At 41.1% G+C, this 27,388-nt stretch overlaps 2 protein-coding genes across 3 annotated transcripts in view; one reads left to right on the forward strand and one right to left on the reverse strand.

Moving 5' to 3' along the window:
* Nucleotides 1–3,425, forward strand: part of TYR (tyrosinase) — a 41,986-nt gene extending 38,561 nt beyond the window's left edge. The window contains exon 5 of the mRNA XM_032099125.1: nt 2,944–3,425. Within this exon, the coding sequence (XP_031955016.1) occupies nt 2,944–3,164 (221 nt within the window). The 3' untranslated portion in view covers nt 3,165–3,425. The remainder of the gene's footprint in view (nt 1–2,943) is intronic.
* Nucleotides 3,426–10,446: 7,021 nt separating this feature from the next.
* The window catches only part of NOX4 (NADPH oxidase 4), a 113,688-nt gene continuing 96,746 nt past the window's right edge, over nt 10,447–27,388 (reverse strand). For both annotated transcript variants that reach the window (XM_032099126.1, XM_032099127.1), the window contains 2 exons: nt 26,558–26,658; nt 10,447–21,603 (listed from right to left, as the gene is read on the reverse strand). In XM_032099126.1, coding sequence (XP_031955017.1) covers nt 21,483–21,603; nt 26,558–26,658 — 222 coding nt within the window. In that variant the 3' untranslated portion in view covers nt 10,447–21,482. The remainder of the gene's footprint in view (nt 21,604–26,557; nt 26,659–27,388) is intronic.

Raw genomic sequence — 27,388 nt, forward strand, 5'->3', positions numbered from 1 at the left:
GAGGTAAGGCAGAGAAAAAGACAGAATGAGGAATGAGCACACAAAATCTGGCCCTATCCTACTCTCAAGACCTGGCTTGTTTGCTTTTAAAGAAAGTGGTTTAGGGGTGATTTTGGTGGTGCTGCGTAGACAGTTGAACTAGATGGTCTTGGAGGTCTCTTCCAATCTTGATTGTGTGAGTCTGTGAAGAGCAGCAGTTCTGAGTTACAGTACCAGCAGCTTAGGAGAGATAAAGCAGGACTACACAGGTCATGAAGAGGCTGGTTACAAGAAATAAAACTTGGAAAGAATCCAATGGCAAAATGGCATTTTAATGCTAAATTAAATTGTTGTTGTGTCCCTGAGGAAAAATTGATGCTTGGAGCTCTGCTTTCCACTGCAGAGCAAATCAGTGTGTAAGGGTATGTAATTTTAATTGCAGCTTCATTTATTTTTACATGAATGACAGTGCTGAAGCAGAAGTGGTCGCAAACAGTGTGTAAGGAAATCCATCCCTCAGGAATCCAAGGCACGTGTCAGAGTGTAGTTATTGGGAGCTGCTCTGAGCAGAATCTGGAGCAGACATCCAGCTTTCCCTGACATGAGAATTGTGAGCTGCAAAATGACCACAACCTACACAGCTGCCTGAAAGCAAACATGAGCTTTGGAAGACTAATGGCACCACCTAACAATAGCTGTCAAAACAAGTTGCTCTGTCAAGAGCTGTTCCAAGAGCTTATATTTCAGCACCCAGACTGTCTTTTCTGTATTTTTTTTCTTCTTTCAGAAATGAAAACAGATAAATTTACAGATTCAGTTTTGACTTCTTACCAGAAAATCTTCCTCTCCCAGTGGGATGAGTTTTATAGAATCACAGAATCATTTAGATTGGAAAAGACTGCTAAGATCATGAAGTCCAACCATAAAACCAGCACTGTCGAGCCCACCACTAAACCATTTCCCTAGCATCACATCTACATGGTTTTTGAACACTCCCAGGGATGGCACTACCACTTCCCTGGGCAGCCTGTTCCAGTGCTTGACAACCCTGTCCATTAAAAAACACTTTCCAAGCTGTAATAATGAGGAGACTGATGAAATCTGTGGGAGCTGTGAACTTTTCACCACTACAAAAACAAGTAATGATACCTTAAAACTGACTGAGGGACTCCATAACGTGAATTTCTCCTAGCTCTGATTGTGGAAGCCTCACTGGCACTTCCTTTGAACATTCAGAGGGACGCAACCAGTGAGACACAAACACACCAAAAATGGCAGAAACCAATTATCCCCCTCCCCCTTAAGGCTAGTTTAAAAACCTCGCTATCAGCCCTGCTAATTCCTGGGCCATGATACTTTTCCTCCTCTGAGTCAGGTGTACCCCATCCAACATGAGCAGGCCTGTTTCCGTGTAAGTGACCCTGTGGACAAAAACCCTAAAATTCCACCTATGGCATCAGCCTCTTGGCCATGTATTGATCTGTTGAGTTTTTGTATTCCTTTCAGTATTTCCCCCTCGTACTGAATGAATCAAGGAGAATACTACCTGCACATCTACTCCTTTAACCAAATGCTCCAGTGCCCTGAAGTCCCTTTAGATTACCCTGGGACTTCTTCCTTCAATCTCAACCCTACCCACCTGGAATACTAATAGAGGATAGTCAGAAGGCCACACCAAATCAGGCAGCTTCCTGGCTACATCCCTTACCCAGGCCCAGGGAGGCAGCATCCTTTCAGAGCACAGTGCATGTAACAGTGTTCTCTCCAAAGTACCGTGATCCAAGAGGATATACAGATTGTTTTTCTGGGCACCAGTGAAAAAATAACAGGAAGATATTTACAGTCTTTGTGGGGGTACATCATACTAAGTATGGTTGAGTACCTCTAAATCAGTCCAGATGCATAAAGAGTATTCAAAAATAAACCACCTTAGGAGTTCCCAGAGAAGGTGCCCATAGAGGTGCTCTTCCTTTTCCCTACTAGCTAGTAATTACCACTAATAATGGTCTTTAGTGCTAATAATTGGGAGCTGTGGATTCCAAATCTTCCTTGGCCCAAGCGGACAAGTATTCTTATTTTTCAAATTCAAGCCACCACATTGTTGGGTGCATTTTGAACAGGTTTCTGTCCAGCCTCTGTTGTGAAGTGAGACCCCTCTCTGGCAGGGTTTTCACAACTCATTAAGCCATAGAGAGAAAAACGGACACACACATTCATATCACAAAGCAAGAAGGCAGCTGATCATCTAGAAATGAGTAGCTGCCATGGATTCACCAAAGAAAGAGGATTTCTTGTGCAAAGAGTGACCACAGAATAGTTGTCTACTGCTTCTCCTCACACAGGAGCTATCAAAGAAAACAGAATGCAGGTTCACAATTAGTGACAGGAAGCTTTTTTCCCCAATCAATATGTAGTTAAGGCAGGGATATTTCTGCTGCTAAAAGTTGTGATAAAAGTCCAAAGAACAGCTGAAAAGATGATGGAAGGAAAAAAAAAATCCTCCAATGACTATTACACACAACACCACCACATCTGTTTCAGGAAATCCTGGACCTGCAAATTTTTGGAGGCTGGGTAAGTATTTTGTGAAAGCAGTGTAATAGGCTTGACCTTTTCTTAAGCTCTCCCTAGTGGTCTGCCTCAGTTATTGTTGCCAAAGGATGCTGAGCTAGCAGGACCTTTGGTCAGACAGTATCAAACTTCTTGGGTTACAGTCTGAACTTTTGACAAACCGTAAGGAGCAGTGGGGACAGTGAACTGTGTGCCAGCCTTGGATATGAAGATTGAGAAACAGACCATCAGGGCTGAAGAGATTTGTTTAAAACTATTTGTGACAGACAATTTCTATCACTCTTGCCTCTTTATGCTCAGCCTTCCAGTATTATCTATTATAGAACTTCCATAAACTGGCAGTACATTGTATCAAGTAGCATGATCTTTCTTTTTCTGTTTGTTTTTTTCTAGCCCTTGAGTCTTTCCAAGACTTTTTGACACCCTATCTTCAGCAAGCCCGTCAGATCTGGGCTTGGTTGGTCGGAGCAGCTGTGTTTGGAAGTGTTGTTACTGCTGTGCTCACAAGGCACATCAGGCCCTGCTGGAAGAAAAAAGGAGGAACTTCAGAGATACAACCCTTGCTCATAGAAAGTGAAGATTACAACAATATAAGTTATCAGTCCAATTTCTAGAGGCCTCCAGTAACTCAGTCACGTTACTAAGGTGCTAATCAAGCATGCATTGTTTGATTGATGTTTACAAATACCTTGTTGAGGTGTGCTGTAGAAGGAGGATGGGCAGTCTCCTCAAGTCTCTTGTAACCTCCAATGTTGTAGCATCTTATCAGATCCACTCCTACAAAAATCTCCCAGATCCAACATAAGCTACCACACCACCCAAAGAACACTGTGTATTTCTTATGCTTGATTAAATAATGTTCCTCTGAAATCAGACTGACATGTGTTGGTGGATTTAATATATAATTCTCTTTTATTTGTTGTAGGGTCCAATTCCAGAGCCCAAGATAAGGACAGGAAGACATCATTCACCAAATACTGTTATGAGCAAAACAAGCTTGATCTGGAGAAATTAGCTTAATTTTAATTTCCTGACAACCAAAAGTGAGAATAGGATAATGAGAAATAATTTAAAAAAAAATACACCTTCCCCAACCCCTCCCTTCTTCTCAGGCTCAAATCCAGATTTCTCTACTTTCTCCATGCCAGCAGCACAGGGGGATCGGGAATGGGGTCTTTTTTTATCTAAGATATAAAGATCCATTCAATCTATGGAGGGAGAGTGAAAATCCCCTAAGCTCCCAGGGGCTTCCCAGGAAGAGTCTTCTGCTGGAGTCTGGAACTGGTACGCTTCTGGGGTCCTCAGTCCTGGAGTTAGAACATGACAGGAATATGTTGGAATTGTGTAGGTTAAAAGTCCCAAATGTCCAGCTTTGAGACAGTCTGAATGGCTGTGTCAGTCTGGGACAGACTGGCCGAGCTGTGACCCCTGGTTGGGTGCTTGCCCTGACAGACAGGCCACTCCTGTGTTTCATTAGATGTTTGTTGAAAAAAATGCCACTATGCAAAATATTTTGGTGGCAGTAAAGTGACGTCATCCTTTGAAAAGCTGTTCTGATAGAAGAATCCTAACTGTATTAAGCAAGATTATTTCAGTCTTTTCAGTATTCCATGGTAACAGCATTTTGTTTTCACACTGATCAAGGTAATTTTTACCAAAAAATTACCGTTTGCAAAGGACATGGCCAGCAAGTCATTTCTGATTCAACTCTTCAGCTGTTCATGTCTTCTCCACAGATAACCAGTGTTCCCTGGGCTTCCCACCTTCGGCCATGGCAAATTACCATGTGTGAAAGGATCAAAGTGAAGCTTTGGCTCATCAGGTCTTTTAAATCCTACTTTTTGGCAGCTCTTGATCATCCCTTCTTCCTCAAAATCATGGAATGCATAATTTATACTTGTGACCAAACTCATGACCTATTAGCGAAAGCCTGTTTATGCTCTGCTCAGATCATTTACCAATTCCCAGGCAGGCTTTTTCCTTTCCTTTTTCTTCGGTGGAGGATCTAACAGCCCATTTTCTTCCCCTGGAAGTGTCATCACAGAGAACTCAAACCAGCTCTAACTGATGAAAGAGAATTTTTATCCCTTTCATATTTGTAGGCATACCCCCAAGCAATTTTCCCACTCACCATATGACCTGGAGACCACATCTGCTTTGAGAGGGAGCAAAGAAAACAGGCCTGTTTCCAACAGTCAGCATGGTCTGTGGCCAGGAGTAGATGGCAGAGTGTATATTAATCTGAGTAACTAGGACAGAATTGACACAAGCAACACCTGCTGGTTCTCCCCATCGTTGTGGTGTTTCTGCTCAGACCAGTGGCCTGATGCCAGCCAGGAGTCAAACCTCTTGAGAGGTGTATCTGACTCGGAGCACGTGGAATCCCAGCTGCTTCTCTTTTCCGAGCAAAGCTGTTTAGTTTCCTGCAGCGTGGGAAGCAAACACCGCTGCCAGCTGCGGACTGATGGCACCAACCCTAAAGCAACTGTTTTGGGACAGTAGGAATTGTCCTGTGGGCATGTCTTCCCTTTGTCCTTTTGGGGACCCTGCATGTCAGCTTGGACCAGCCACCTAGGTTTTGGATGGGTCAGAAAGAGGGAGAGGCTTCATTTAGCACCATGGCACTAAATGTTTTCTTGGCCACCAGCACTGCCAGGAGACTTTGTGCTTTCTCCTCTGCAAGCTACAAATGCAATGGCCTATTATTTTTCTTCTCAGGGTCATCTCTAGGGTTGTGTTTTCTCCTGTGCTCAGACATATGTAAGATAAATGCTGAAGGACCTCTTTTCCTCATAAGTGCTTCCCTGAGATGGAAGCTGGAGCTGCAATTTTTTGTAAATTGGGAATGAGGTAATGCCACGAGGCTGAGCTTGCCGTGTGATCTCACTGAATCAGAATGGTCAGTTTAAACAAAACCCTGCCTTTGCCTTTTCCTCTGTCTGGACAAGGTATCTTGAAACAAGAAACTTCCCATTGCCATTAGGCAGCTGGCTCAGGCTTGGGGAGTTTATCCTGACAGGGTCAATGCCGAAAATGGGGCATTACAGTACTTGGTGCTTGAAAATCTAGGTCATGTGTACGTACACCATGCAACCACATAAACCTTCACCCAGTGGGCATCGAGGTTAGGCTTGTACAAAAGTACTTGTTAGATGAGGAGTCCACCAGAAAAACATCCGGGGAAGTATTTGCAGCATCAGCACCATGTTGTTTCACATAACGAAAACAACCAAGAAATCTAGAGGATAACTGGTAACTTCATTATAAGGTACTCAGCTTTGCATGTCTCTGGCCTTTGCAAGAGACTGTTACCTCTGTCAAGTTTTTCATTTTCTAGCCTGGTCTCTTCCTTCCTCAGACTGTAAAGAGTCACATTTAGTCAAGGCAAGACAATGAACAGCTGTCAGTCTTTTTTCATTCTGTTCTCCTTCCCACATTTTACCCAAATTTGTATTTTTAGCACCTGGCACCTCCATTGAGTTAAATCTGTAATTCACCATCTGTGTACACACATGTGTATGGATGGAAGTAATTTTGAATCAGTATCCATAGTGACCTGAAAATTGGCAGCAATGAGACCTTGTCATTAAAAATGGCCTCTAACTGTAATTTTTGTAATAAGCTCTGAATTAGATACGAAATAGCTCTTATAACTACAGAAAATCAACTTATTTCTGCATATCTGTCTTCCACCCATTAGGCTTTCTGATGTCCCATTTTATAAATGGACATTTTCCCAGAAGTCTGTCCTTTACCTCTTTCTCTTGAGGGCATCAGTTGTGCAGAATTCACATTATGGAAAAAACTTCTAGAAATCTGATTGATTAATAAAATATATAGAAAAACAAGTACTTTCCCCACGTACAGAAAAAAAAATTCTCTTTGAAACAAGAGTTTGGCAGAAAACATTAACTCTGGACCCTCACTGTGGCTTAGCACTTCAGATCACGTACCTTCATGAAACTTGGTTCCCTCTCCTATCACCCCAGATTGCCCTGTGTAATCTGACCAGAAAAGGGATCCCTGGGGGCTCAGTGGTGGGACTGTCCCACAGTTTTGAGGCTGGTATAGTGGTGGTGATGACAGGCATGGTAGTGTATGTACAGGAGTGTGTCATACAGATTTTAAAGGAACTTGGGTATATAGAAGCACCTCCCTGCTTCTCTTCACTGTTTTCTAGTAAAAGAAACATTCTCACACAATAATAAGCACATAAGGCATTTTCAGGTCAATTACATATTGTTGACAAATTTTCACACATTTTCCTGTAATCAAAACAATATTAGAATAATTCTGGTTTGAATTTGCTTCTGGTTTCTTGAAAAACTTATGTACAACCATTTCAATGTGCTACGTTTTCAAACTGGTGTACATCCTTCCAAGCACTTTTGACAGCAATGCCATAAATATAGTCTGCAGAACCTCTTAACTCTTAGGGCAGAGACACGAACAAGGCTTTCCTTGCCTACCAATACAGCCTTCCTTGTAATCAGGTTCTGTTTTTCCCCAGCAGTGACTAATGGTAGGAAATTCTCTCCAACATTGTCTTTACCCACCTTCATTCCTTTGTGCAACCTATTACAAATAAATAGTCTACACATACCACAGAAGAAAATATATTTCTGGAAGAAGTGCTAGAAGCTTAAGTTCTTTGCATATGACCCCTTCATGCAAAGGCAATAACGTTCTAAAAAAGTGGTGGCTATTTTGTCACAGAGCTGAATGTATCAGGAAGATGTATTAAGAACTTGAAGGCCTGGACCATTTTCTCATAAATTTATGGGGGATTGGCAGGGTGGTGCTCTGTTAAATTTACTACAGACTGATTACATTGCCAGGTGACTTGTATGAAATATATGCACAGTTAACAGCTTGAGAAATACCAAATGACAGGATTTGTATACAAAAATATTTAATGGTACAATTATGAGAAAATGTGATTTTTGTTTTAAATTGAAGCACCACACACATCCTAGAGTAACAGAGTTACTACAGTCATTAGCTGATAGCAAAATACATATAATCATGGCAAAAAAACAAATACTGAAATAACTGTATGCTTACTATAGTAGTAAAAGTAGTACAACACTTGTGCATATGTTTGTAGACAGGCACTCTAAGGACTCTTTTTCCAACTCCCTTTTCACCTGGATGATGTTACAGTCATTTATAACAAGAGCAAGGGAATGTAAGGTTTCTTAAGTCAGAAAAGCAGCAATTTGTTTTAAATTTCCTCTTGACAGTTAATGCCAGTGACCACTGAAGATACAGACCACTAGAGAATTTAGGCTTCATGTCCTCTTTTACACCATAATGGACTTGAGATGCTACTTTAAAATTAATTTTAATTCTATAGTCTGTGGTCTCAATTATTTCATCCAGGGGGCTGACTTTCAAAGCATCAACCTCCTACTAATATTCAGGGAGAATCAGGCTCTTAACGACTCTCATTTGAGAGAAGAAATGAAAACCAGGCTTTTCTGTCTTCCTCACAGTTCAGAAAATCAGCTCACATCTAGTCAGAAAGACTTTTCCCTTTTAGCGAAACAAATATGCTTAAGTCCAAAAGTCTAGACACCAGGTCTTAAAAACAGTGGCCTTTTGTCTCATCCTAGGAGCCATGGCACTCTAGAGCACCAAACAGGGATGTCTGCAGGGAGGCTGTCACTTCAGAAATTGTGTTTAGCAGTCTGGGCACAGACGACAGATTGGGAAATCTCTGCAGTCATCCTAATTAAGGTGACATTCTCCTACAAGAAGACATACTACTCCAAAAAGTTACAGGAAGGCTCATTTGCAAAATTAATCTGTACAGAGATCAAAAACTTTGGCCTAACAAAATTAATTTTCATGAAAACCAGAAGAACAGTTTTGGAGAGGAAGACAAGCTGCTGGTTACTCAGATGACCAGTCATCAATCCAGAGTTCACAATTTCAGATTAAAAAGCACACTGTTACTAAGCTCAGTCTAATGCTTATGCATATCCTAACAAGAAACCAGAAAGAGAAATGATAAATCATGGAGCCATTCATAGGAATTAAATTTGGGAGGAGTTGGAAAACAGATGAGAAATGCAGATTATTTGAAGTCATCTTGCTTACAAAAAATGATGGATGATGGGTTTTCAGGAGAAACAATCCAAGTTGCTGCATTGATTACAAATTATTCCCGTGTGCTACTCTTCAGCCCTCCTGTAACATCCACATGCTTGTAATGTGCTGTGGGGAGAAGGAAGCAGCTTTTCTCTTCCATCAGGAAAACAGCAGACTGCAATACTATGTTGCTCACTGTAAGGAGAGTTTATTATTTGCATCAGCATTTTCAGCCAGGTTTTGTAAAAAAAAAAAATTTTCTGTTCCCCTTTCCATAATCTTCTTGCATGAGCAATGAGATTTCTCTCTTGATCAAATGCATTTGTGAAATATATAGTTTCCCATAAAAACTCTCCAAATATCAGACAGAAAATCAAAGCTCAAGAGCCAAAACACATTTTGCCAAACCTCATTACTTGGCCAGGGGAAGGTGAGTGGGAAAGGACATTCCTCTTAATTGAAAACACCATCATAATTTTTGAAAATATAAATTTTTTCCTCTGATAACTCTGCCCTGCCTGCCACTGACCCTGCATTTAGTATAAATAAACACCTTTTGCAGTTACACAGATCAGGAACTTCTCTAAAACGGAGCTGTTAGCCCTCCCTATTAGTTTTTAATTTAACAACTAAAAATAAATGAGAAGAAATATACAGGGTTTTGTTGGCTTTTTTTTATCTCGCTGCAGTTAAACTCCTCATTCTGGAGGGATGGTATCTTTTCCCACCACTGTATCAACACCACTCTGGAATGAGAAAATAAAAAATACAACCCTGGGATCAATATATGCAGTTTAACTAAGTACCCTCACTTCTCAAAACTAAATTACCTAGAACTTTTAACAATTCTGAAAAACCTCAGAGAAGTCTGCATACTTGTATTAATCCATGTTTGATGTGTAGTTTTGCTACAAAAACCCACAACCCTGCCAAATGCAGAAATGATTAGGTGGACAGCTACCAGAACATTCAGCATGGAAATGGGTGCTTTAGTCTGCAGGGCACCCAAAAGACCCCTAAACACATTATTGGGAAGTCAATTATGAATTTTAAACCAGTTGTTGCAGATTTGCTGTAGAATCAGCAGTGTCTTGAAGATCATAATAAAATAGCAGCTCTCAGAGTAATAGCTATCAAAAGCAGCATGGTCTGAGCACACTGTGAAATGCTTCACCAGAGCAAGCAGACTAAAGCAAATTCCCAGAGCACATTTCAGTGTCAGGCACCCAAATACTTGTCACAGGTGGGAAGGATTTCTACACGCTTCTGATATGGGAAGGAACTTTGCTCATCACTGATTTTGATGGGTTAGGGTAAGGCAGATGCTGCTTTCTCCTTCCACTGTGCTCTAAACAAAGACAGTGTAGAGGAGTGATGTTCTTCTAAATTCCAGCGTGTGAGATGATGAGGATGAGGTAATGTATTCTGCTTCTGAGATTGTCTCACAGCCACAGATACATACAGAGTAAGCACGTCTCTCATGTTCTAAGGCAGAAAATGACTCTGGGTGGCTAAACAAGGGTGCCTAGTACAGTTATGGTACTTTGGGTATCCTACCCAACCTCCTGCTGTCGTGCCAGAGGAGTCTGGCTCTCCTGCAGCATATCTGTGAACCCTGTGTAGATGTTTCAGCAAGTTTAGGGCATCACAAAGAGTCCATTCTGCTAAGCAGTGAAATCCCAGCCTCCCCTACCAGCAGTAATACACATGCACACATGCACACACACAATGCTTCCACGATTAAGCCAGTACATCATTAATTGAAATCAGGTCACAAACAGCAACTCAACCATGTTTTGCTCAGTCTTGGAATGGTTGTTTATTCCAAAGTCATGAAGCTTCCTGTAAAGTAAATACCTTTAGAGTATAGTGCCATAATTACATGATGTATTAACATATGGTGCTTTGTCAAATACAATAAGAGACATAAAATCACATTAAGATGATCTGCTAATATAACAGAATGTAAAAGTAACATCTGAACAGCAAAAGAACTCAGCAGTCAAATACTTTAGTTGTCAGGACTGCCATTAAGATAAAATGGCTAATTCAGACGAGTATTTTGGGAAAGAAGGCTCCTTTCCATACTGTAATCAGGATTTTGTATTTTAACTAAACAAATTTGAAATGAAGGACTATTTTCCAGGCAAATCTAAACTCTCTTCTGGTGTGACTGTTCCCATTTTACTGGTAGTCAAAAAGAAGATGGGATTTTAGAAAAAAACTTAATGCAGTTTGGTATAAAAAATGACAGTGAACTTGAATTCTTCATGTTACACTGAAAATCCTACACAGAGTGACCAGTTTGTAGGGGAACTCCATAAGAACATGGGATAAAACTCAAGAGTTCTTCCCTGTCTGAGCCCTTTTTTAGCCAATGGATTTCATTTACCCTCACAACACTCTGTAACTAAGAAAGGGACACTATGGGAAAAGAATTCTGCACATGACTCATGAAAAAGAGAAGAATAAATAAACCCCAAATAAAACAGAAAATAAAAATCCAGGACTTTTTTTAATTATCCGTTTTCTAGCTCTGCCTTATTATAGAGATAATTGGTAAAAATTTTCCTTCATTTTAGTGGAACTAAGAGTCAGAACGCTTATTGCTTACTCTTTGAAGGTTTATCAGGCATGCAGGTACAAAAGCGACCTATTTAAGTCCTTCCAGTCCGTGAAACACAATTCCTCTGTTGTGCCGGGGGCCAGCAAGCTGAGGCTACAAAGTGGGCTGTTTCATATGACAAGACTTGTCATAGACACAAACCCACTAAGTACTATTCTTAAAGTCAAGCTTGGGTGAAAAACTTACAAATGAAAGTTTGGGACCAAATTTTGCTTTCTGTTCCACTTGGAAACTAAGCAGATATTTCTCTTCAAAGAATTGTACCACATCCTGATCTACAAAAACATAAGAACAGAGTGAAATTACATTAATATAAACAGGCGCCTCTGAAAAGAACATTGAGTACTCAAAATTGTGGACATTTATATGAATACTTTCCAAAATGGTTATCTTGTACATTGTACAGAGATATCAGAAGTAAATGTTGCCTTCCTTTTTAATAAATTATTTTTATTTCACCTCTAGTGGAAAAAATATGTAATTACAGAATTGGAAATTCAGAACAAATTTTCTGGTCTCTTTCTTTTGGGACAGGGAAGAGTGAGGGAAGAATGTGGTCACAAGTGAAAAAGTCAAGACCCACACTACAGAAAAGACATTAATTTTTCTATCACATTATACATGTTAACTGTTAATAATTACTTCTAAGGCTCATTTAAAAAAATAAAAAATTGGAAAGCTGACATTAGTTTACTCCTTTTTCCAAATCTTATGTATGGCAAGAATTTTCTTTGTGGCCCACATCTTCCTTCCTGAGACTGGATTTTAATTAACTTGTCTAGTGGGATAACAGTCTTTTCAGTATACTCACATTTGCACCAGTGGCTCCAGTTCCTGTTTGTTTACCACACCAAACTCTCACATGGCTTTTGAGTCCCAAATAACTACCCAAAGTAAGACAAAAATGGATCATGTCTTCTTCCTCAAAGCAACCCAAGTCTAGACCTGCTACAGACATTGTCTTGAAGGTTCAGATGACAGTGTAGACATGATCCTGGAGAGAGGTCTTGCTTTAAAAGGAAGATACCGAATTGCTGAAGCTCAGACTGTGGTACTACTGTTTAGTTTGAACTGTACTGTTTCACTAATGAAGGTTGGAAAGAAAAAAAAAACAAAACCAAAGAATGCTTTGGTATTTGAAAACAAGAGTTTTTTCAAGCTAGTTTCCACTCTTCTTCTAAGAATCTTGGAAGAATTCTTTCAAAACAGATGTGTTTTTGACATATGAGCATTTTCGATGTAAAAAAGATATTTGGGATTTTTTTGCTTGGTTGTTTCTGAAAATGAAATTAGATTTATATAAAACAATGTGAAATCATAGATCTTGAAAGAAATTCCCATATAAACATTATGGAACTAATATAGCTGGGCCATTCAAAATACTTTTTTGGACATCAGTTTGAGGGCCAATACCCCAATTACGACTTTTCTTCTCAACTACCACAGACCAAGAGAACCATTTCTTACCCAAATGTGTTTCATCAAATTTGCTCCTGCAAATGATCAGAATGAACACAGGGAGAGAAAAACTCAGTGGAAGTAGGGGTTTCACAACCTGGCACATTTGGACTAAGGGTACCTGTTTCAGAAAAATCTAATTAATAAGCCCAGAGCTTCATCAATGTATGAAGCCTGGAAAAGGGTCCTTGTCACATCTGAATCTAAGTGAAAGCTCTGCCCTTCTGCACTCACAGCAGCACCAGGGCCTCCCTCTCAAAGAGGCAGAGCTGAACATATGTGTTGGGAGTTGTCTGCTTAACAGCACAATACTTATTCTTTCCCTGTTATAAACAATGAGCTCTCAAGCTCCCAGAAGCAAAGAAACCAGGCGAGGAAATGTTTAATCAGTGAAAGAAGGAAATCATATGCAATTAATAAAGCCGGAGCTGTATGGAAATAGCAAATGTAATTGAAAAAAAGAAACCCTTTCCATCACTGCCCAGCATCCTGAAATGCCTACATGTGAAAGCAGAAGCATGACTTAATTTCAGTGGTAGCCACAAGTGATCTGACTTTCACAAAACCAAATCCCCAATGCTCATACAGAAGATGACATAATCTTTGCTACTATGAGTTTTCCCCTTTTCTACATAGCTGCCCTTGTAGCACTGCCCCTCCTGTCATTGCCAAAAGCATCTCCAGCATTCGGATGCTGCACCCCTCATTTCCCTGATGCTAATCAAAGTGACTACAAGAACCCCATTGGATTGTGTACACCAGGAACATTATAAAGGTTGGTGTATACCGTGATTAAAATTGAGGCCCTCTGCATTTCCCAAAGTGGCATTTTCCTGAGTTATGGGAAACACAGGGTGGAAGAAGCCTCTTGTGCTATGGAGGGAAGAAGAGCCCAAAAGAAGGACTATGGGACACACGGGTGATGATGTATCCAATGATCCAAAGATTCAAACACACCTCTAGATGAAGGCTGAGGTCATACACAGAGGGAAGAGATGGATCTGAAAGCTCAGCTCCCTCTAATCGTCCATGGTGGTGGAGCAGACCAAGATGACTGAAGCACAAATGCACCCAGCTCCAACAGACAATGATATTTCACTATCAGGAGGAGATCCCTTGCCAAGTTCCATCTCAGCCACGTTTTTAAGCTTTGGGGCATTATGTTTTTGTCAAAAAGTGTGTATCAAACAGTTACTAGAGCTTAAGCAGCCAAAAAGAATAATGTCATAGGTGAATCTTCACATTCACAGCAAGTATCTATTAACAGCTAATTATGTTGCTCTGATCCAGTAAAAGCAAAATACAGCACTTGTGCCTTCTCTGATGACATTTTGCCATTTATTCTTGATGAACACTGCTGCAAACATGGGCAGGGTATATTCAGTTGTGGGGGGAAGCTGGCATTCACCATCCTCATCTGTTCTAGCCAGTACATGCTTTCAAGCATCTAACACCTAATGAGATACGATAACATAACCTGCTTCCCTGTCCCTAGCAATATGCTTCTACAAAGCTAGAGAAATACACAGGGTATGTCCATACCTTCAGCTAACCATACAACTGTGACTGTACTCAAAGGTCAGACCAGCTCATTGCCTACACAATTTACCCTCAAGTATGACAGCTCCAAGCTTGAAAGTGCACACTGGAAGCTCGTCCAGCTCTGTCTAAACCACCTTTTGTCTAATCCTGCAGGCTCAGTCCAAGAGCCCCTGAGTCTCCCTTTGCCAAAGCACACGTAGGACTTGCTCTGACTCATCATGGCTCAGAGATGGGACAGCCAGTGTGGTGACCTGGCCAGCTTCTGACTGCAGATCATCTATCACTGATGTGTTCTCCTTAGAACAATTACCCAGAATCACAGAATAGTCTGAGCTGGAAGGGACCCACAAGGATCATCATTTAAGTGAATGGCCCATCCGGAGATCAAACCCACAACCTTGGCCTTGCCTCTTCCCAGCAGCTTGCAGACCTGTTGTGCAGCATTCCTAACCAGACTGTGCCGAGTTCAGCTTGGGACACAGTCCACTCTATATGCTCTCTGGTATTCTGCATTTCTCTCAGACTATTAAAGGGAGAAGCAAAAGCTCAGAGGCGTTATTTATTCAATTCGGAAGCCACCCGTTATCCCTGTGTTACACTTCTAACATGCAAACACCATGACACAGCACCAGGAGGGAATCCGTTATCCCTGAAAAAGAAATGGCATGCTCTTTTGAAATCAAAATAAGTGCCCTGCTGTCGATGAATACATTCTTGGTTACTGTACAAGGAGGAAGTTTTTGCTTTTCCTCCCCCACCTCTCATCCAAATTTCTTCCCCAGGGTTGCAGAATATGAGATGAGCAATGTGACCTTGCAATGACAGAATTTTAATGAGTGACTGGTGCACCAAAAGCGATGCAGCAGCATCTCCCTGCTCAGCGATGCTATGTGCACTAGACATTTATGTAACACTGCTTCTCATCCTCAAGGCTGTCCTTTCCTAGGGTCAGCAGCAACAAACATGAAATTTATTTATCAAACTGTCAAAGCTACTTACAGCTGACACAGAGAACTCTACACTCCAGTATTTTGGTGAAAAGGAGTTACCAGGTAAAGCTATTTCCCAATTCCACAGCTGCAGAATAGAGGTAGATGTTTTTTAGAAATAGGTTAACTTGAAAGAGTAAAGGGCTTGCTTCAAAGAAATTGCTTATTTCCAGGGTGTTTGCTAAAATATACTAGTTTTCTTCTGGGCTTTAGCATTGAGTTCTGCACAGAAATGCAATGTCTTTGCATACTTTAGCTCTCAACCCCCAGGGAGACTCTGTATCTGCATCTAGAAAATGGGGTTTGCTTTAATTTCTAAAATTGAGAAACTAAGAAGAATGTCTCCTCCCTCCCCTTGGCTCCCAGGTAGAAAATATTTTACCCTGTTTATTGTTGGCATTCATCATCCTCTCCTGCCCTCCTTGGGTTGCTCCTTGGTTGACAGCAGTTTACCTGGAGCTTCAGGACCAGCCTATCCCCTCATCCAAGGGCTCTGTTAAGAAGCAATCTATGATCGGGACAAGTGGCCTTTTCCAGCTTTCTTTCTGCGCCCATGTAATAATGGGACAGATCCACTGCTCTTAGTACAGATTCAGCACCTGTGTCTTACAAATAGGATCCCTCTAGAGAATATAACACTTCAGGTATGGCAAACCTTGAGGATCCACTGCAAGTTTAGAGATATTCATAACATCAGAGGCGGTACTAGAACGGATCCCATCCCCCTTACAACACGGGTGATACAATTAGCAGGATACTAAACCTTCACACATCCTTATCCAGCCCTTTAAGGAGAAGCATTTGTTGCTCAAAACCTTTGTGTCAGAGCATTCATTATACATGCCAGTCCACCAGAGGACTCAGGGTTTTTAACCTTAAAATATGCTAATTAATCTACTGTGCCTACAAAGGAAATTTCAGTGTTTCTAGGATTTACTGTGGTTAGTACAGGCACTAAAATACCAGGCTCTATATGGGAATGAAGAGTCTCATTTCAGCTCCATACATTTTGCCAGTGCATCACTGTAGTGGCCTTAATGAAATACACCAGCAGCAGAAACAATGCAAATCCCAAATCACTGTTCACAGTTGAGTCATCAGCTATATAATATATATATATCTGAAAAATGTACATTCATAGCAGAAAACCTCAGCTCAGCACAGGCACCAATGGCATTTTGATTAAACCTTGTTGTTAAATCCTCTTTGCTAAAACAATAAAAACTGGTTTAAATTGTGAGGGGTGGAAAATCAGCAGAAAAATTGGATGCATAATCCAGAGAAGAACAGACCCACCTTATCTTATATCAAACTGGCGAGTTTACGAAATTATTTCCAGGCTGAAGTGAAAATTAATCTCCCTAGAAGGTCTGTTATTTTTCAAAAAAGTAAACACTGCATTTTAATAACTATTAAAATATTAATTTTAATAACTATCTTCTCTGACTTATAGTCCTTGAACTGCTAAGGCAATGACTCTTTAGCCTCATGTCTGCTTCCCCTAAGCCACATCTTGTGGTTTGAAACTATAACCTGGTGCATTAAATGTGGAGTAGAGGTTTTCCTCTTAGGCTGCCATTCTCCAAGTCCTACCAAACCATGCTGTTAGGCTGTTACAGCTGAATTACTGTTCCCAACATGGCTGCTCTGCTCCTTGCATTATCTGCCCCCTCTCAGCCAGCTCCAAATCTCTTTGCCACCTATGCACCAGAGGCATTAGCAGCAAATAGGCAGATCCTGCACTTGCACTGGCTGCGAAGAATGCTCACAGGTTGCTCCATGCTTAGATCAGACAGTGCATGGGTGCCAATATATGCAGTACTTCTCTCACCTGCAAGACACATCTGCAAACAAGGTAGATGAAGATCTGCAATCAAAGAAAACCACAGGGATTCAGAGTTGAGCGAGCAAGCCAGAGATCAGGATGCAGTGGAAACTGAAGTAATAGGAACCATGGAATCACGGAGTCAGAGAACAGCTTGGGTTGGAAGGGAACTTCAAGATTGTCTAGTTCCAACCCACAAGCCATGAGCAGGGATATCTTCCAGATCTAAAAGCCCCATCCTGCCTGGTCTTGAACACTTTTAAGGATGCCACAACTTCTTTGGACAACCCATTCCAGGGCCTCACCACTCTCACAATAGAGAACTCCTTCCTAATATCAGAACTAAATCTGCCCTCTTCCAGTTCAAATACATTACCCTTGTTCTATCATTGCATACCCTAATAATAAGGAGGTGTGCAGTGCTTTCACACACATCTTCCCAACAGGCCTGTGTAGGCAGAAGTCTCCAGAGGGAAGGTTTATCTATTCTTCCTTTACAGCAACTGTTGTTGTGGCAAAACAATCAGCATTTTGCAGAAAAATAGATTTGGTTTAAACTTTCTATCCTAAGCAGTGCAGTCATCAGCTATGTGTCTTCTCCCAGACCAGGTTGTTTGTTTGTTGTGACCTCACACTGCTTTCAGTTCTGCCTTCTAGAAGAGCAGAAAAAAGACCAAGGAAGAACTCACACACTAGTAGTAGTACCACATACTGGAACAGGGAAGTGTTGCTTCAAACTCAGGGCTGGAATAATCATTGTGGAGGAACAGGCTGTTCTGCAGACTTCAGTGGTGAAGGTCATTCCCCACCAGGCCTTCCCACACAACATCAGGGCTCATCTCTGCTGTTCTTTGTTGTGGCAGTGGGAATTTACTCACACAAGTAATCCCAGTGATGTGGGAATAGGTCTTGGATACATCTGATTAATCCTGCTGTTAGCTGAGTAAAGCCTCGAGTCCCACACTGCTGCACAAGGGCTGGATTCTTGTTGCAGGGAAAGGGTTTGGTTTCCCATCACAGTATGGAAACATTCCTGGTCTAAAAAAAAGAGTCCTGAAACAAATCTGATGAATAAAACACAAAGATCCTGCTGAGCAAACACTGAGAGGTCTGCAGCTTTGTGAAAGACTGAGTGAAAACTGGAAGAATACAGGGCAGGATCCTTCCCCTGCCAGCAGGACACTTATGACAGACTCACAGGACACAGTTTAAAGTGCAAAGTGATGCTCAATTATGTAAATCCAGTTGATCTGCAAATGTGGAATTGGGTGCTGTCAGCTTTCACTTACTTGTCTGGCACTGACTTATATTTTTACACACACTTGGCTTACAGAGAAAAAAGTAATGGAGTTTAAAAGAGGGCTTGACTCTGTTTTGCAAGCTGGAGAGACACTCAGAAAGAGCAATGACAACACAGCCTGTAGAAATATTGTGTTTATCATAATATCTGCCACTCCTGTAGCCAAGTCACAGTCACTCAACAACGCTTAAAACTTTTGCCTCTCTTAAAGAAGCATAGCTCAAGGAAAAGAAAAAAGCAACTGAAGCTTTTAGACTTTCCTCAAACTCTTCCTCACCTGGTCTAGCGATTAGTCAAATCAATAACAGAAAGGTTTACCCAAAACAAAACACAAGTATATTTGCATAGCAATTAGATCTTTTCACTGCTTGCGCATTAAAGTGATCCCAAAACATTAGTTAAGCCTCAAAACACTCCAGAAAGGCAGATAGTCCAGAGCTTGTTTTACAGGTGGGTCAGCTGAGTCAGATACAGCACAGAGAGAGAGAGGACAGCCTGGATCTGCTTAGATCTTGCTGTGACAGCACTGCTTAATGTAACAGCATGTGTTTAACATGCCTACAAGGAGCATCAACTCCTGCTACAATGCAGAACAAGAGCACAGTACTAGCATTACTATTTTAATTATAAAGTGTTACCTATACAGAAGCTGAGCCAGAAAATATACTCTGCTTTAGCACAGAGCTAACTGCAAAACTAGCTGCTCATTATATGGTAATGGAGCCGATATCTGTCAGAGGAGATGGGAAACCACAAACAACATAGTGATTAGATGACTCTAAACTGTATTTAAAAAGCATGAGATACTAGATCCCAAAACTAGAGGAAAAGATCACTTTCTAGTTGTGGATAACAGATGCAGGCATGATTTCAATCATGCTTTAAACTAACAGCCAGGAAACAAAGCACGCGCAACCTACAATATCCCGTATCTGTGCATTTTGCCAACAGTTTTATGTTTATTATAACATCTATGCAGGGAGTATTAAAAATAAATCTTACTGATTAAAAAAACCCTAATCCTTTGCTGTACACCTCCAGTTACAGTGATGGATGAAGGAGATCCAGTAGGAAAATAATGGTCCTTCCAGCCTCAAAGAGAAAAAATCTAAAATCAGTAGCTGTAATGTAGGCTCCCATCTCACACTGCATTTCTATTTTAGTTTCTCTCATCTGGGCTACTTCTAGAATTCTCATCAGTAGGAATTCGTCTATCTCTGGTTCTTTCTTTCCTCCTTGAATTTCAAATTGGGCAGAGCCAGAGGCAAAGACTTCAGTGCCAAGTCTGGACACTGAGGAACACATTCCCATGTGGCTTCACTGATGCACCTCCACCCTGTTGCTCACTGAGTGCAACTCCTGAGCAGAAGCTGCCAAGGCAAAGACCAAACTCATTCTCACTAGTTACACGTACACCATGCCTATATACCACCTACCAGAAAAATGCTTCCCTCTGAACACTCACACTGATACTTGCAGACTTCTGTACAGAGTTTGTGTCCTGAGCAGAAATTTAGTGCCTTTCCCACTAAAATAAAAAAGGTCTTCATTGGACAGATGTAAATGAAATCAAATGCACTGCCCTAGATACAGGTGAATCACAGGCACGAGAGTTCTCAGGCCAGCCTCTGCCTGTGTATGCTGCAAACACTACTCTGTACTGCTCCCAAGCTCCTGCTGGAGATCAAGGGGAAGGTTTTCAGCATGTTGAAGTGATGCTGCTCTACTAAGAGGCACTAGAGTGGTGCCTATTTATGCCAGCTGTCTGATTCCTGTTTAAATGCCCTCATCTCAACAAAGTAAGGAAAAGGGAGAAAAGAAGAAATAAAGGAAGTTGGATTGGCTGTCTGGACAGGGAAAAAAAGGTGCTCCTCAGAACCAAAAAGTTATGAAGTACCAGTTTCAACCTTCAGCTCTCCCATGGCAATTATGGGCAGAAAACAGCTGTGGGGAGGAGAAGAGGAAGAGAGATTAAATTTGGATGTTTCAGATCTTCCTCTCTGGAACATACTGGAAGCATACTGCAGCTCCTGTAAGGTTTCTATCTGCACACATCATCCAAGGAGCCACAGAGCTGAGGAGTTTATTCTCACCCTGCTGTAGATCTGGTCTCATCCTGCTTTCAGTGGCACCAGGGCGAACAAGGGTGGCTCCAGGGAAGATACTCAAAGGATCACAGTCAACCAAACATGCTCTGGGAACTCTAAAACTGGATTTCAACCTGCTGTGTTGTAAAATAATCAGTCAGAGCATCTGAAAGCTGGAAGTATTTGACATTCAGGGCATGAGTGCGGAGTGAGTGCAACTTCCACATTGAGTGTGTGGTGTAATAAAACTTCAGGTCCTGTCTGCTCCTGTTCATCACATTTCTTGCTCCATCTTTATGGCTGCATAAATCATACTTATTTTGCAAACTCATTGAATGCTGAACTGATGCGAGATACAGAGTTCTCCATGTACAGATGCGTGCTTGCCAAGAGGCTGTGACTAGCATCACAGCAGAGGCTGCCCACTGGTGCTACGAAATTGTGCTCACTTTTCCTTAGGTTAACTTCATTACAGAAGTAAACTAGCAAGAGTAACACTCTATATTTTAAATACAGAATCCCAGTTCTGCAATGTATAATAAAATCTTTAATATGGAGTATTTTCACCCCAAAGCCATAACATTTGTATACCAACAAAAGCAAGAGTCTTTGTAATACACTATGTTTTGCCATTTGGATTAACCTGGGGTTTCATTTACTGATCCAGCCTCAGAGGACTGAAGTGGAAGAAGTTCAAATGTTCCACAGATTCTTCTTCCATCAGTTTTTAAAGCAATTGCGTCTCTCCCCAGCTTCTGCACTTTTTAATTAACAGAAACATATCCGAAGAATCACTCCCACCACAAATATTGTGTGAGTGCATTTGAGTAAAAGCACTGATTATTTGTTGGTATACTGCTGCATCCATCAGTCTTAAATAATCATAAATAAAAACATTTGTGCTATTCTTTGGTACATTTCTGTCTGTTTAAACCACAGCTGAACTTTTATATTGTACAAACAAAAAATTGCACTTTTATCTTCTAGAGAGTCTTGCTAGTCCAAAAGACTTTCAGCTGAAGGATTCTTTATTGTACTCAAACCTCGTCCCATAAGAGTTGCTGCTGTTGCTCAGTTTATGAAGTATCTTAGAGATTTTGTTTGGTCCACAACAGAAAACTCCAATGGTCTTCCTGTAAAAAAAAAAGGGGTGGGAGGGGGAAGTTATGACATTGTGAATAAACAGTACCTTCCAATAATAGACAAAATTGTATTCCGGCCTCATGGTATTATACATAACCTGACTACATATGGATTTTAAAGTGAAAACAGTTCACTAGATGATGTAGTTAGTATTACTGAAGCCACCATATCTCTCCCAGGTATCCCTACAACAAACCCTATTTATCTGACTAAGACAACTCTAAGGAAGAAGCGCTTATTCTTAATCTCAAGATACTAAATGATGAAATAGTACTATTTTCCACTCTATTTTTTTTTCCACGATTAATTGCTTTTTTGTTTAAAATGTGTCTTACTGTCAAGACTTTCTTAGTGTAACTCACAAATTACACAAGCAGATCTGGTCGCTAACAGTGATTCACTACACTAATGAAAACAGAGCACCACTAACAATGATTATTTCTGGCAGCAACAGAGTAATTTTACTGCTTTACTTTCATATTAGCATGCAGTTTTTTTCTTAAACATCTATATTGGGAAATCTTATGAAAAGTCAAACACAGAGTACGATCCTTGTTCATCACCCATAGCTCTTGGCCTGCCTTCATTAGTTAACCTGACTTTTTCACATCCCTCTACCGACAACAGCTCTGCTCTCTGGTCGCCTTAAAAATAGGCTGTAAATCATACTCACAGTCATACAACATCTGAGGGCTCAGAACTGTAGCCAGCATCAGAACAAAACACATCCACCACAGCAGGACTGAGCAATTCACAATAGTCACCATTTCCCTTTTTTGAAAGATGAGGAGAGGGAAGGAAGGAGCAGGGAAAGACAATGCAGTGCTGCCTTTTCTGTACCATGAAAAAAAAATCATCCTCTTCCTGTTAAAATTGTGCCACTACTACTAGAAAAAGATCTTAAAGATTTACTAGGATGAAGAAAAAGCATATGAGAGGCAACATGGCTCTAACTATTGTGATCTACAGCACTCACCAAGAGGCTGGAGATTTGGGTTCTGGACCCTTCTTCCTGGACTATTTCAGTATTTTATCCAGTAACTACTTAATATACAATATTTTAGCACATGCAGGATAATCAAACTCAGTTTAAAGCTCCCTGTGCATGTGTTTGATGAGAGGAGGGAACTAATACAAGGAGAAATCTTCGACGCATACTGCCAAGTGTACATGTCTGGTGTCAGGCAGCTGCTGGAATAGCACGGCAGTGCACGCTGCACCAGTGCACAGCAACACTGGCATGGTACAACTGAGCACTCAAACATTGAAAAGCATCACAAAGTTATGCAGGTAACTGCAGTGGTGTCCTTGTGCAGGCACCTTACAACACTGATTTTAACTGCCTTCAATGACAGCATCTCTCATATCAATCTATGGTAAAGTCATAAATCATACTTTTCTCACCCTTATGTTTATCTATTAAGCTTTCCTGTCCTGGCAGTACTCCTTTTAATGGCAAGGGGTGCTGTGCTGGTGGCTGAATTTGCAGCAATAATGAGAGCGCTGTTGCTTGTTGCTCTCAAACAAGATTCCTCAGCACTTGCAGACTCTGAACTCCCTCTAATCTGTGCACACTGGAGAAAAAGGATTCATGAGCTGCCAGCAAGACTCTGTCTTCTACTGTGTATTTAATTGAAAGAATTAATGTTGTTGTTGGGGTTCTTTTGTTTTTCTTTTTCTTTAGTCTAGTTACTACAGTGAACTGATAAAACAAACCCCAAAGAGTTCGGCTGCCCCTCTCTCTTTCATTACATATAAATAGCCAACAAAGTAAATACATGTCTAAGCAGCACATACTGCCAGTGTATTCCCATCCCAACAACATCCTTCCAAGACATACAGAATTTTTGGCTAGTAATCAGAATCACAGGAAGGTTAAATGATTTGCCTGAAGTCACACAAGAGACCCATGGCTAAGGAGGTCTCCTGAAACCCATCGGAGTCACTGTCCTGTGCAGTGAGCCAGAGGCTCTCAGACTTCCTTCCCAGGATACCCAGCATCAGCATCTAGTCTGGACACCCCTTCACTTACCATCTACCCTCCTCCCCTGTGTCCCTGCCTGCAGATGCCTCCCTCCTTGCCTCAACTGGCTCCTGCCTGGATGCTGGAACACAAGCAGGAAGGTGGCTGAGGGAAGCTGCTACACAGAGCAGCACATTCCTACCCTGAGCTGATGGGCTTTAACTGTTTATCACTTGTTTGGGACAAAGGCTCACTTTGTGGCTTAGATGAAAACAGGCAGCTGTGTAGTCCTGCATCTGAAAATCTTCATTAATACCATTAACATGTTTACAGTTAAGGAAACGATGCCATAGGCCATTCTTTGTAATAATTACAAACTTCAATACAGGATTTACTCATTCAGAGCACAAAGCACGTAACTCCTCAGTGTTCCTATGGGATGAGCAGGTCAGCACATATTCTTACATCCATTTTATGAACAGCAGGAGTTGAGAGAGGTGAAATACTTTGCTACATCGAGAGGACAGAGACAGGACTTGAAATGTTCCTGTTTTAAATCCCACGTTTGTTCCTAGAGAGAGGTTTCTCCATTACAGCACATGAGAAATGTATCATTGTGTTCCCTGCCTTTTTCTCCTACCGGTATTCATGTCTTTTTCTAGGTCGTTCTCTACATGGAAGAAAGCACATGCCCATTTGACTTAAGCAAACTGAGCATGGTGCAAGCTTTTCATCCAGGACACAACTGAACGGGAACAAGGCTGCTGCTCCATTCCCCCACAAAAAGCATGAAAAAAAGAGACCAGTAATTTATTACGTAACTATTCCAACGCAGATTGCTGGGTCTGCAGGTGTCATGTGAAATAGGAACAGTAGATGGCATACGTCTGCTCCTCTTTTCCAGAAAAAAAAAAGGGATCAGGAACCTGATGCTGGGTTGTCCCATGTCACGCTCTGAAGGTCTGGCGAAGGTCTGGCAAAGCTCAGACACTTACAAATGGACTTTGCTTATTTGGGACCCAAACAGCAACAACAGCAACAATTCACAAAGCACACAGCAATCAGACAGCTACACAGTGAGAGCTTTGCCAGCTGCCTGTTTATTTATGTGCAGCTTTTCCTAAAATCACAAGATAAAAACTAGAAAATATCTTGGCTGCCCATAAACAAGCCCAAGGGGATGATTGCAAATGTGAAAGCCTGAACACTGGCACCAGATGTTGGAAACAACTTGATTGACCTGTTTTGCTTTAGTTTGGTTATTTTGGTCTCCGTATAGCAGCAGGGACACTTAGGCGGAAAGTTACAGAGAAATAAGAACTGAAATAAAGCTAGTAGCAGACCTGGAAATTGGACTGAAGGGAAAAACTGAAGTTCCCATCTCATCCAAGGAAATACAGAGAATAATTACCTACAAAAGGTAAATTTCTGTGGGACCGCTGAGGTTGTTAAAGGCCTCACTACTGTGCATTGTTACAAGTAACTACATCTATAGGTACAGAGCTGTATAAACCTTGATAAAGATATGACAAAGGGTGACAAATTCTAGATCGTAGCAAGGTAATCAAAAGAGTCAGAACATTATTTAGGTATTAAAAGACACCTTGCTTGAAAATGGTGGCCCAATTTAAAGACCTGATGTGAAAAAGCAGAGAAAATGGTACTCGAAGACTAATTAGGAGTAATGCAATGGAAAGCAAAAAAGAAAAAGCAAGGATGACTACTAGTACTACTAACAGCTTCATCTATATTATGTGCTCTTACATCCTTGGAAGAAAGTGGTAGGAACATCATCATTTTCATCTTTTAAAACTGCACTCACATAGTTAAACAAAAAAAGACATTAGAATGGAGCATAAAAGGTCAACAGTCCTCTATGCAGAGATCTTTGAATCCAGAAAGTCAGCTTTGTTCTCTAACTCTCTTTCCTTCTTTTTTTCTTTCTTTCTTTGAAGCTTTCTTTCCCATGGTTCTTTAATCTAAACCCCTTCTCTAAGTGTGAAAATTCTACTCGAGACCTAGCAGCCTTTGGGGCATCCTGTTCACAACATCTACTATGACCTGAATCCAAGACAAGTATTGTCAGCAGCTCACACTGCCCACAGTGATACATTTGGCACTCAGTATTTCCCAAGAGCCAGGGCCTCAGTGTCCCCTAGTCATATTTAGCCTCAGAAGAGAAGAGTCAACAAGCCATGGGCAGATTTCACTTTGCAAGTGCAAGAGAGGACAAAAAGTTCTTGAGGGAAAGTTCTGCTGAGCACCTCTCAACCTGATGCACACAGATCAACAGCTACTCGGCAGGGTTTGCTCCCACACCACTGACTTTGCCAGAAGTGGACTAGGGAAGATTCACACAGTCTCTTCTTCCAGATCAGCTTTTGAGGCAATAAACTGCCAGTAGGGGGTAAAATACTCAACCAACAAAGTCGGATCTGGACAAAGACATTCCACAGTCTAATTGCATGTCTTTTCTGGTTTATACTTGTCTTGTTTCAGATCATAATATGCTTTCCTAGCACAGTAAAAAGGCATTGCAAGGTCTTAACAGAGAATAAAAAATAGCTAGTAATATCCAAAGACAATACATCTTCTGAATAAAAACAATACAGGTAATTCAAATATTTCCTTGGGAATTCTGTTTGTAAACTAGCATTACAAATCATGAATCAACAATTTTAAGAAATGTAACTTTATATAAAAAAACAGCATATGTTGAAAGTAAGACATTGCCACAGACAAGAACATAGGCAATCTCTGTGCAGTGAGATGGAAATCTGCTCCTTTTATTTTCTGGGCCACTGAACATCTCAGTTTCATGAAAAGCTGAATTGCTTTGAGCGTATAAAAAAAAGTGTTTCTGTTTGTATAGGCTATCTCTCAGCAAGATAAAGCCCAGAAATATTTTCATACAAACACAGCTAGAAACAGATATCCCCAGCCATCAAACTGTGGCATCCTTCAAGTGGACAAGCACTTACCTCCTATTGCACTTTGCTATGTCATCGAACAGGAGCTTCCACCGGGGTCGTCCAATCAAAAGCCTGGAGTTTAAAGCTTGATATTTTTCCCCAATTATTTTCTGCAAGAAACAAAAAACTCCATTCTGCCTGGTTTGCAAATTGCCTCATATCACCCAGGGCTCCCATTTCTGCTATTGGCTGACTTGCCAGGGTGCTGAGGTGCACAACCTGAGCACAAGTACCACAGCTGTGATGAGAACTGCAGCCATCTTATGTACCAATATCTCTGCTCAGTACCTTTTCGATGGCTCTCCTTGGTGTTTGTTATACATTGTTCCTCATGCAGCTGCTCATTAATTTCCACATTACTTTTAAACCAATTTATTTAAGCCATAAAACAATAACCATGCTCCTATTACTCATTCCCACACCGGTTTTTAATGCTAAGCTGGAAGAAATGCTGCTGATGCAAAAATCATATTTCTGTCTGAAGTTTCTTTTTTTTCAAACTTTGTACAAGTAACTATTAAGATGACTACATCTGAAAAAGTAACAAGGGAAATCTTACTTTTCTCCCTGAGAGTAGTTTGCCAGCTGTTTTGAGCTGCTGTAACAGCAGCTGTAACAGCAGAAAGCAGCCAAAACTGCTCCCCAGATGGAACCCAATCCATTCCAGAGCACTAACTCACCAGCATTTTGATAAGGTGAAATGCCTTCCCATTGCAGGGCACAACCCTGGGTTTGGTGCCCTAATGCAACAGCAAGAGGCAGAGTTACATGTTATCTAGGCTCCCACATTCCCCCCATTGCTGAACAACCTGGAACATTCCTCATACCAATGCAAACACA

The sequence above is a fragment of the Corvus moneduloides genome, chromosome 2 (genome assembly GCF_009650955.1).
Source record: "Corvus moneduloides isolate bCorMon1 chromosome 2, bCorMon1.pri, whole genome shotgun sequence".
Taxonomy (NCBI): Eukaryota; Metazoa; Chordata; class Aves; order Passeriformes; family Corvidae; genus Corvus; species Corvus moneduloides.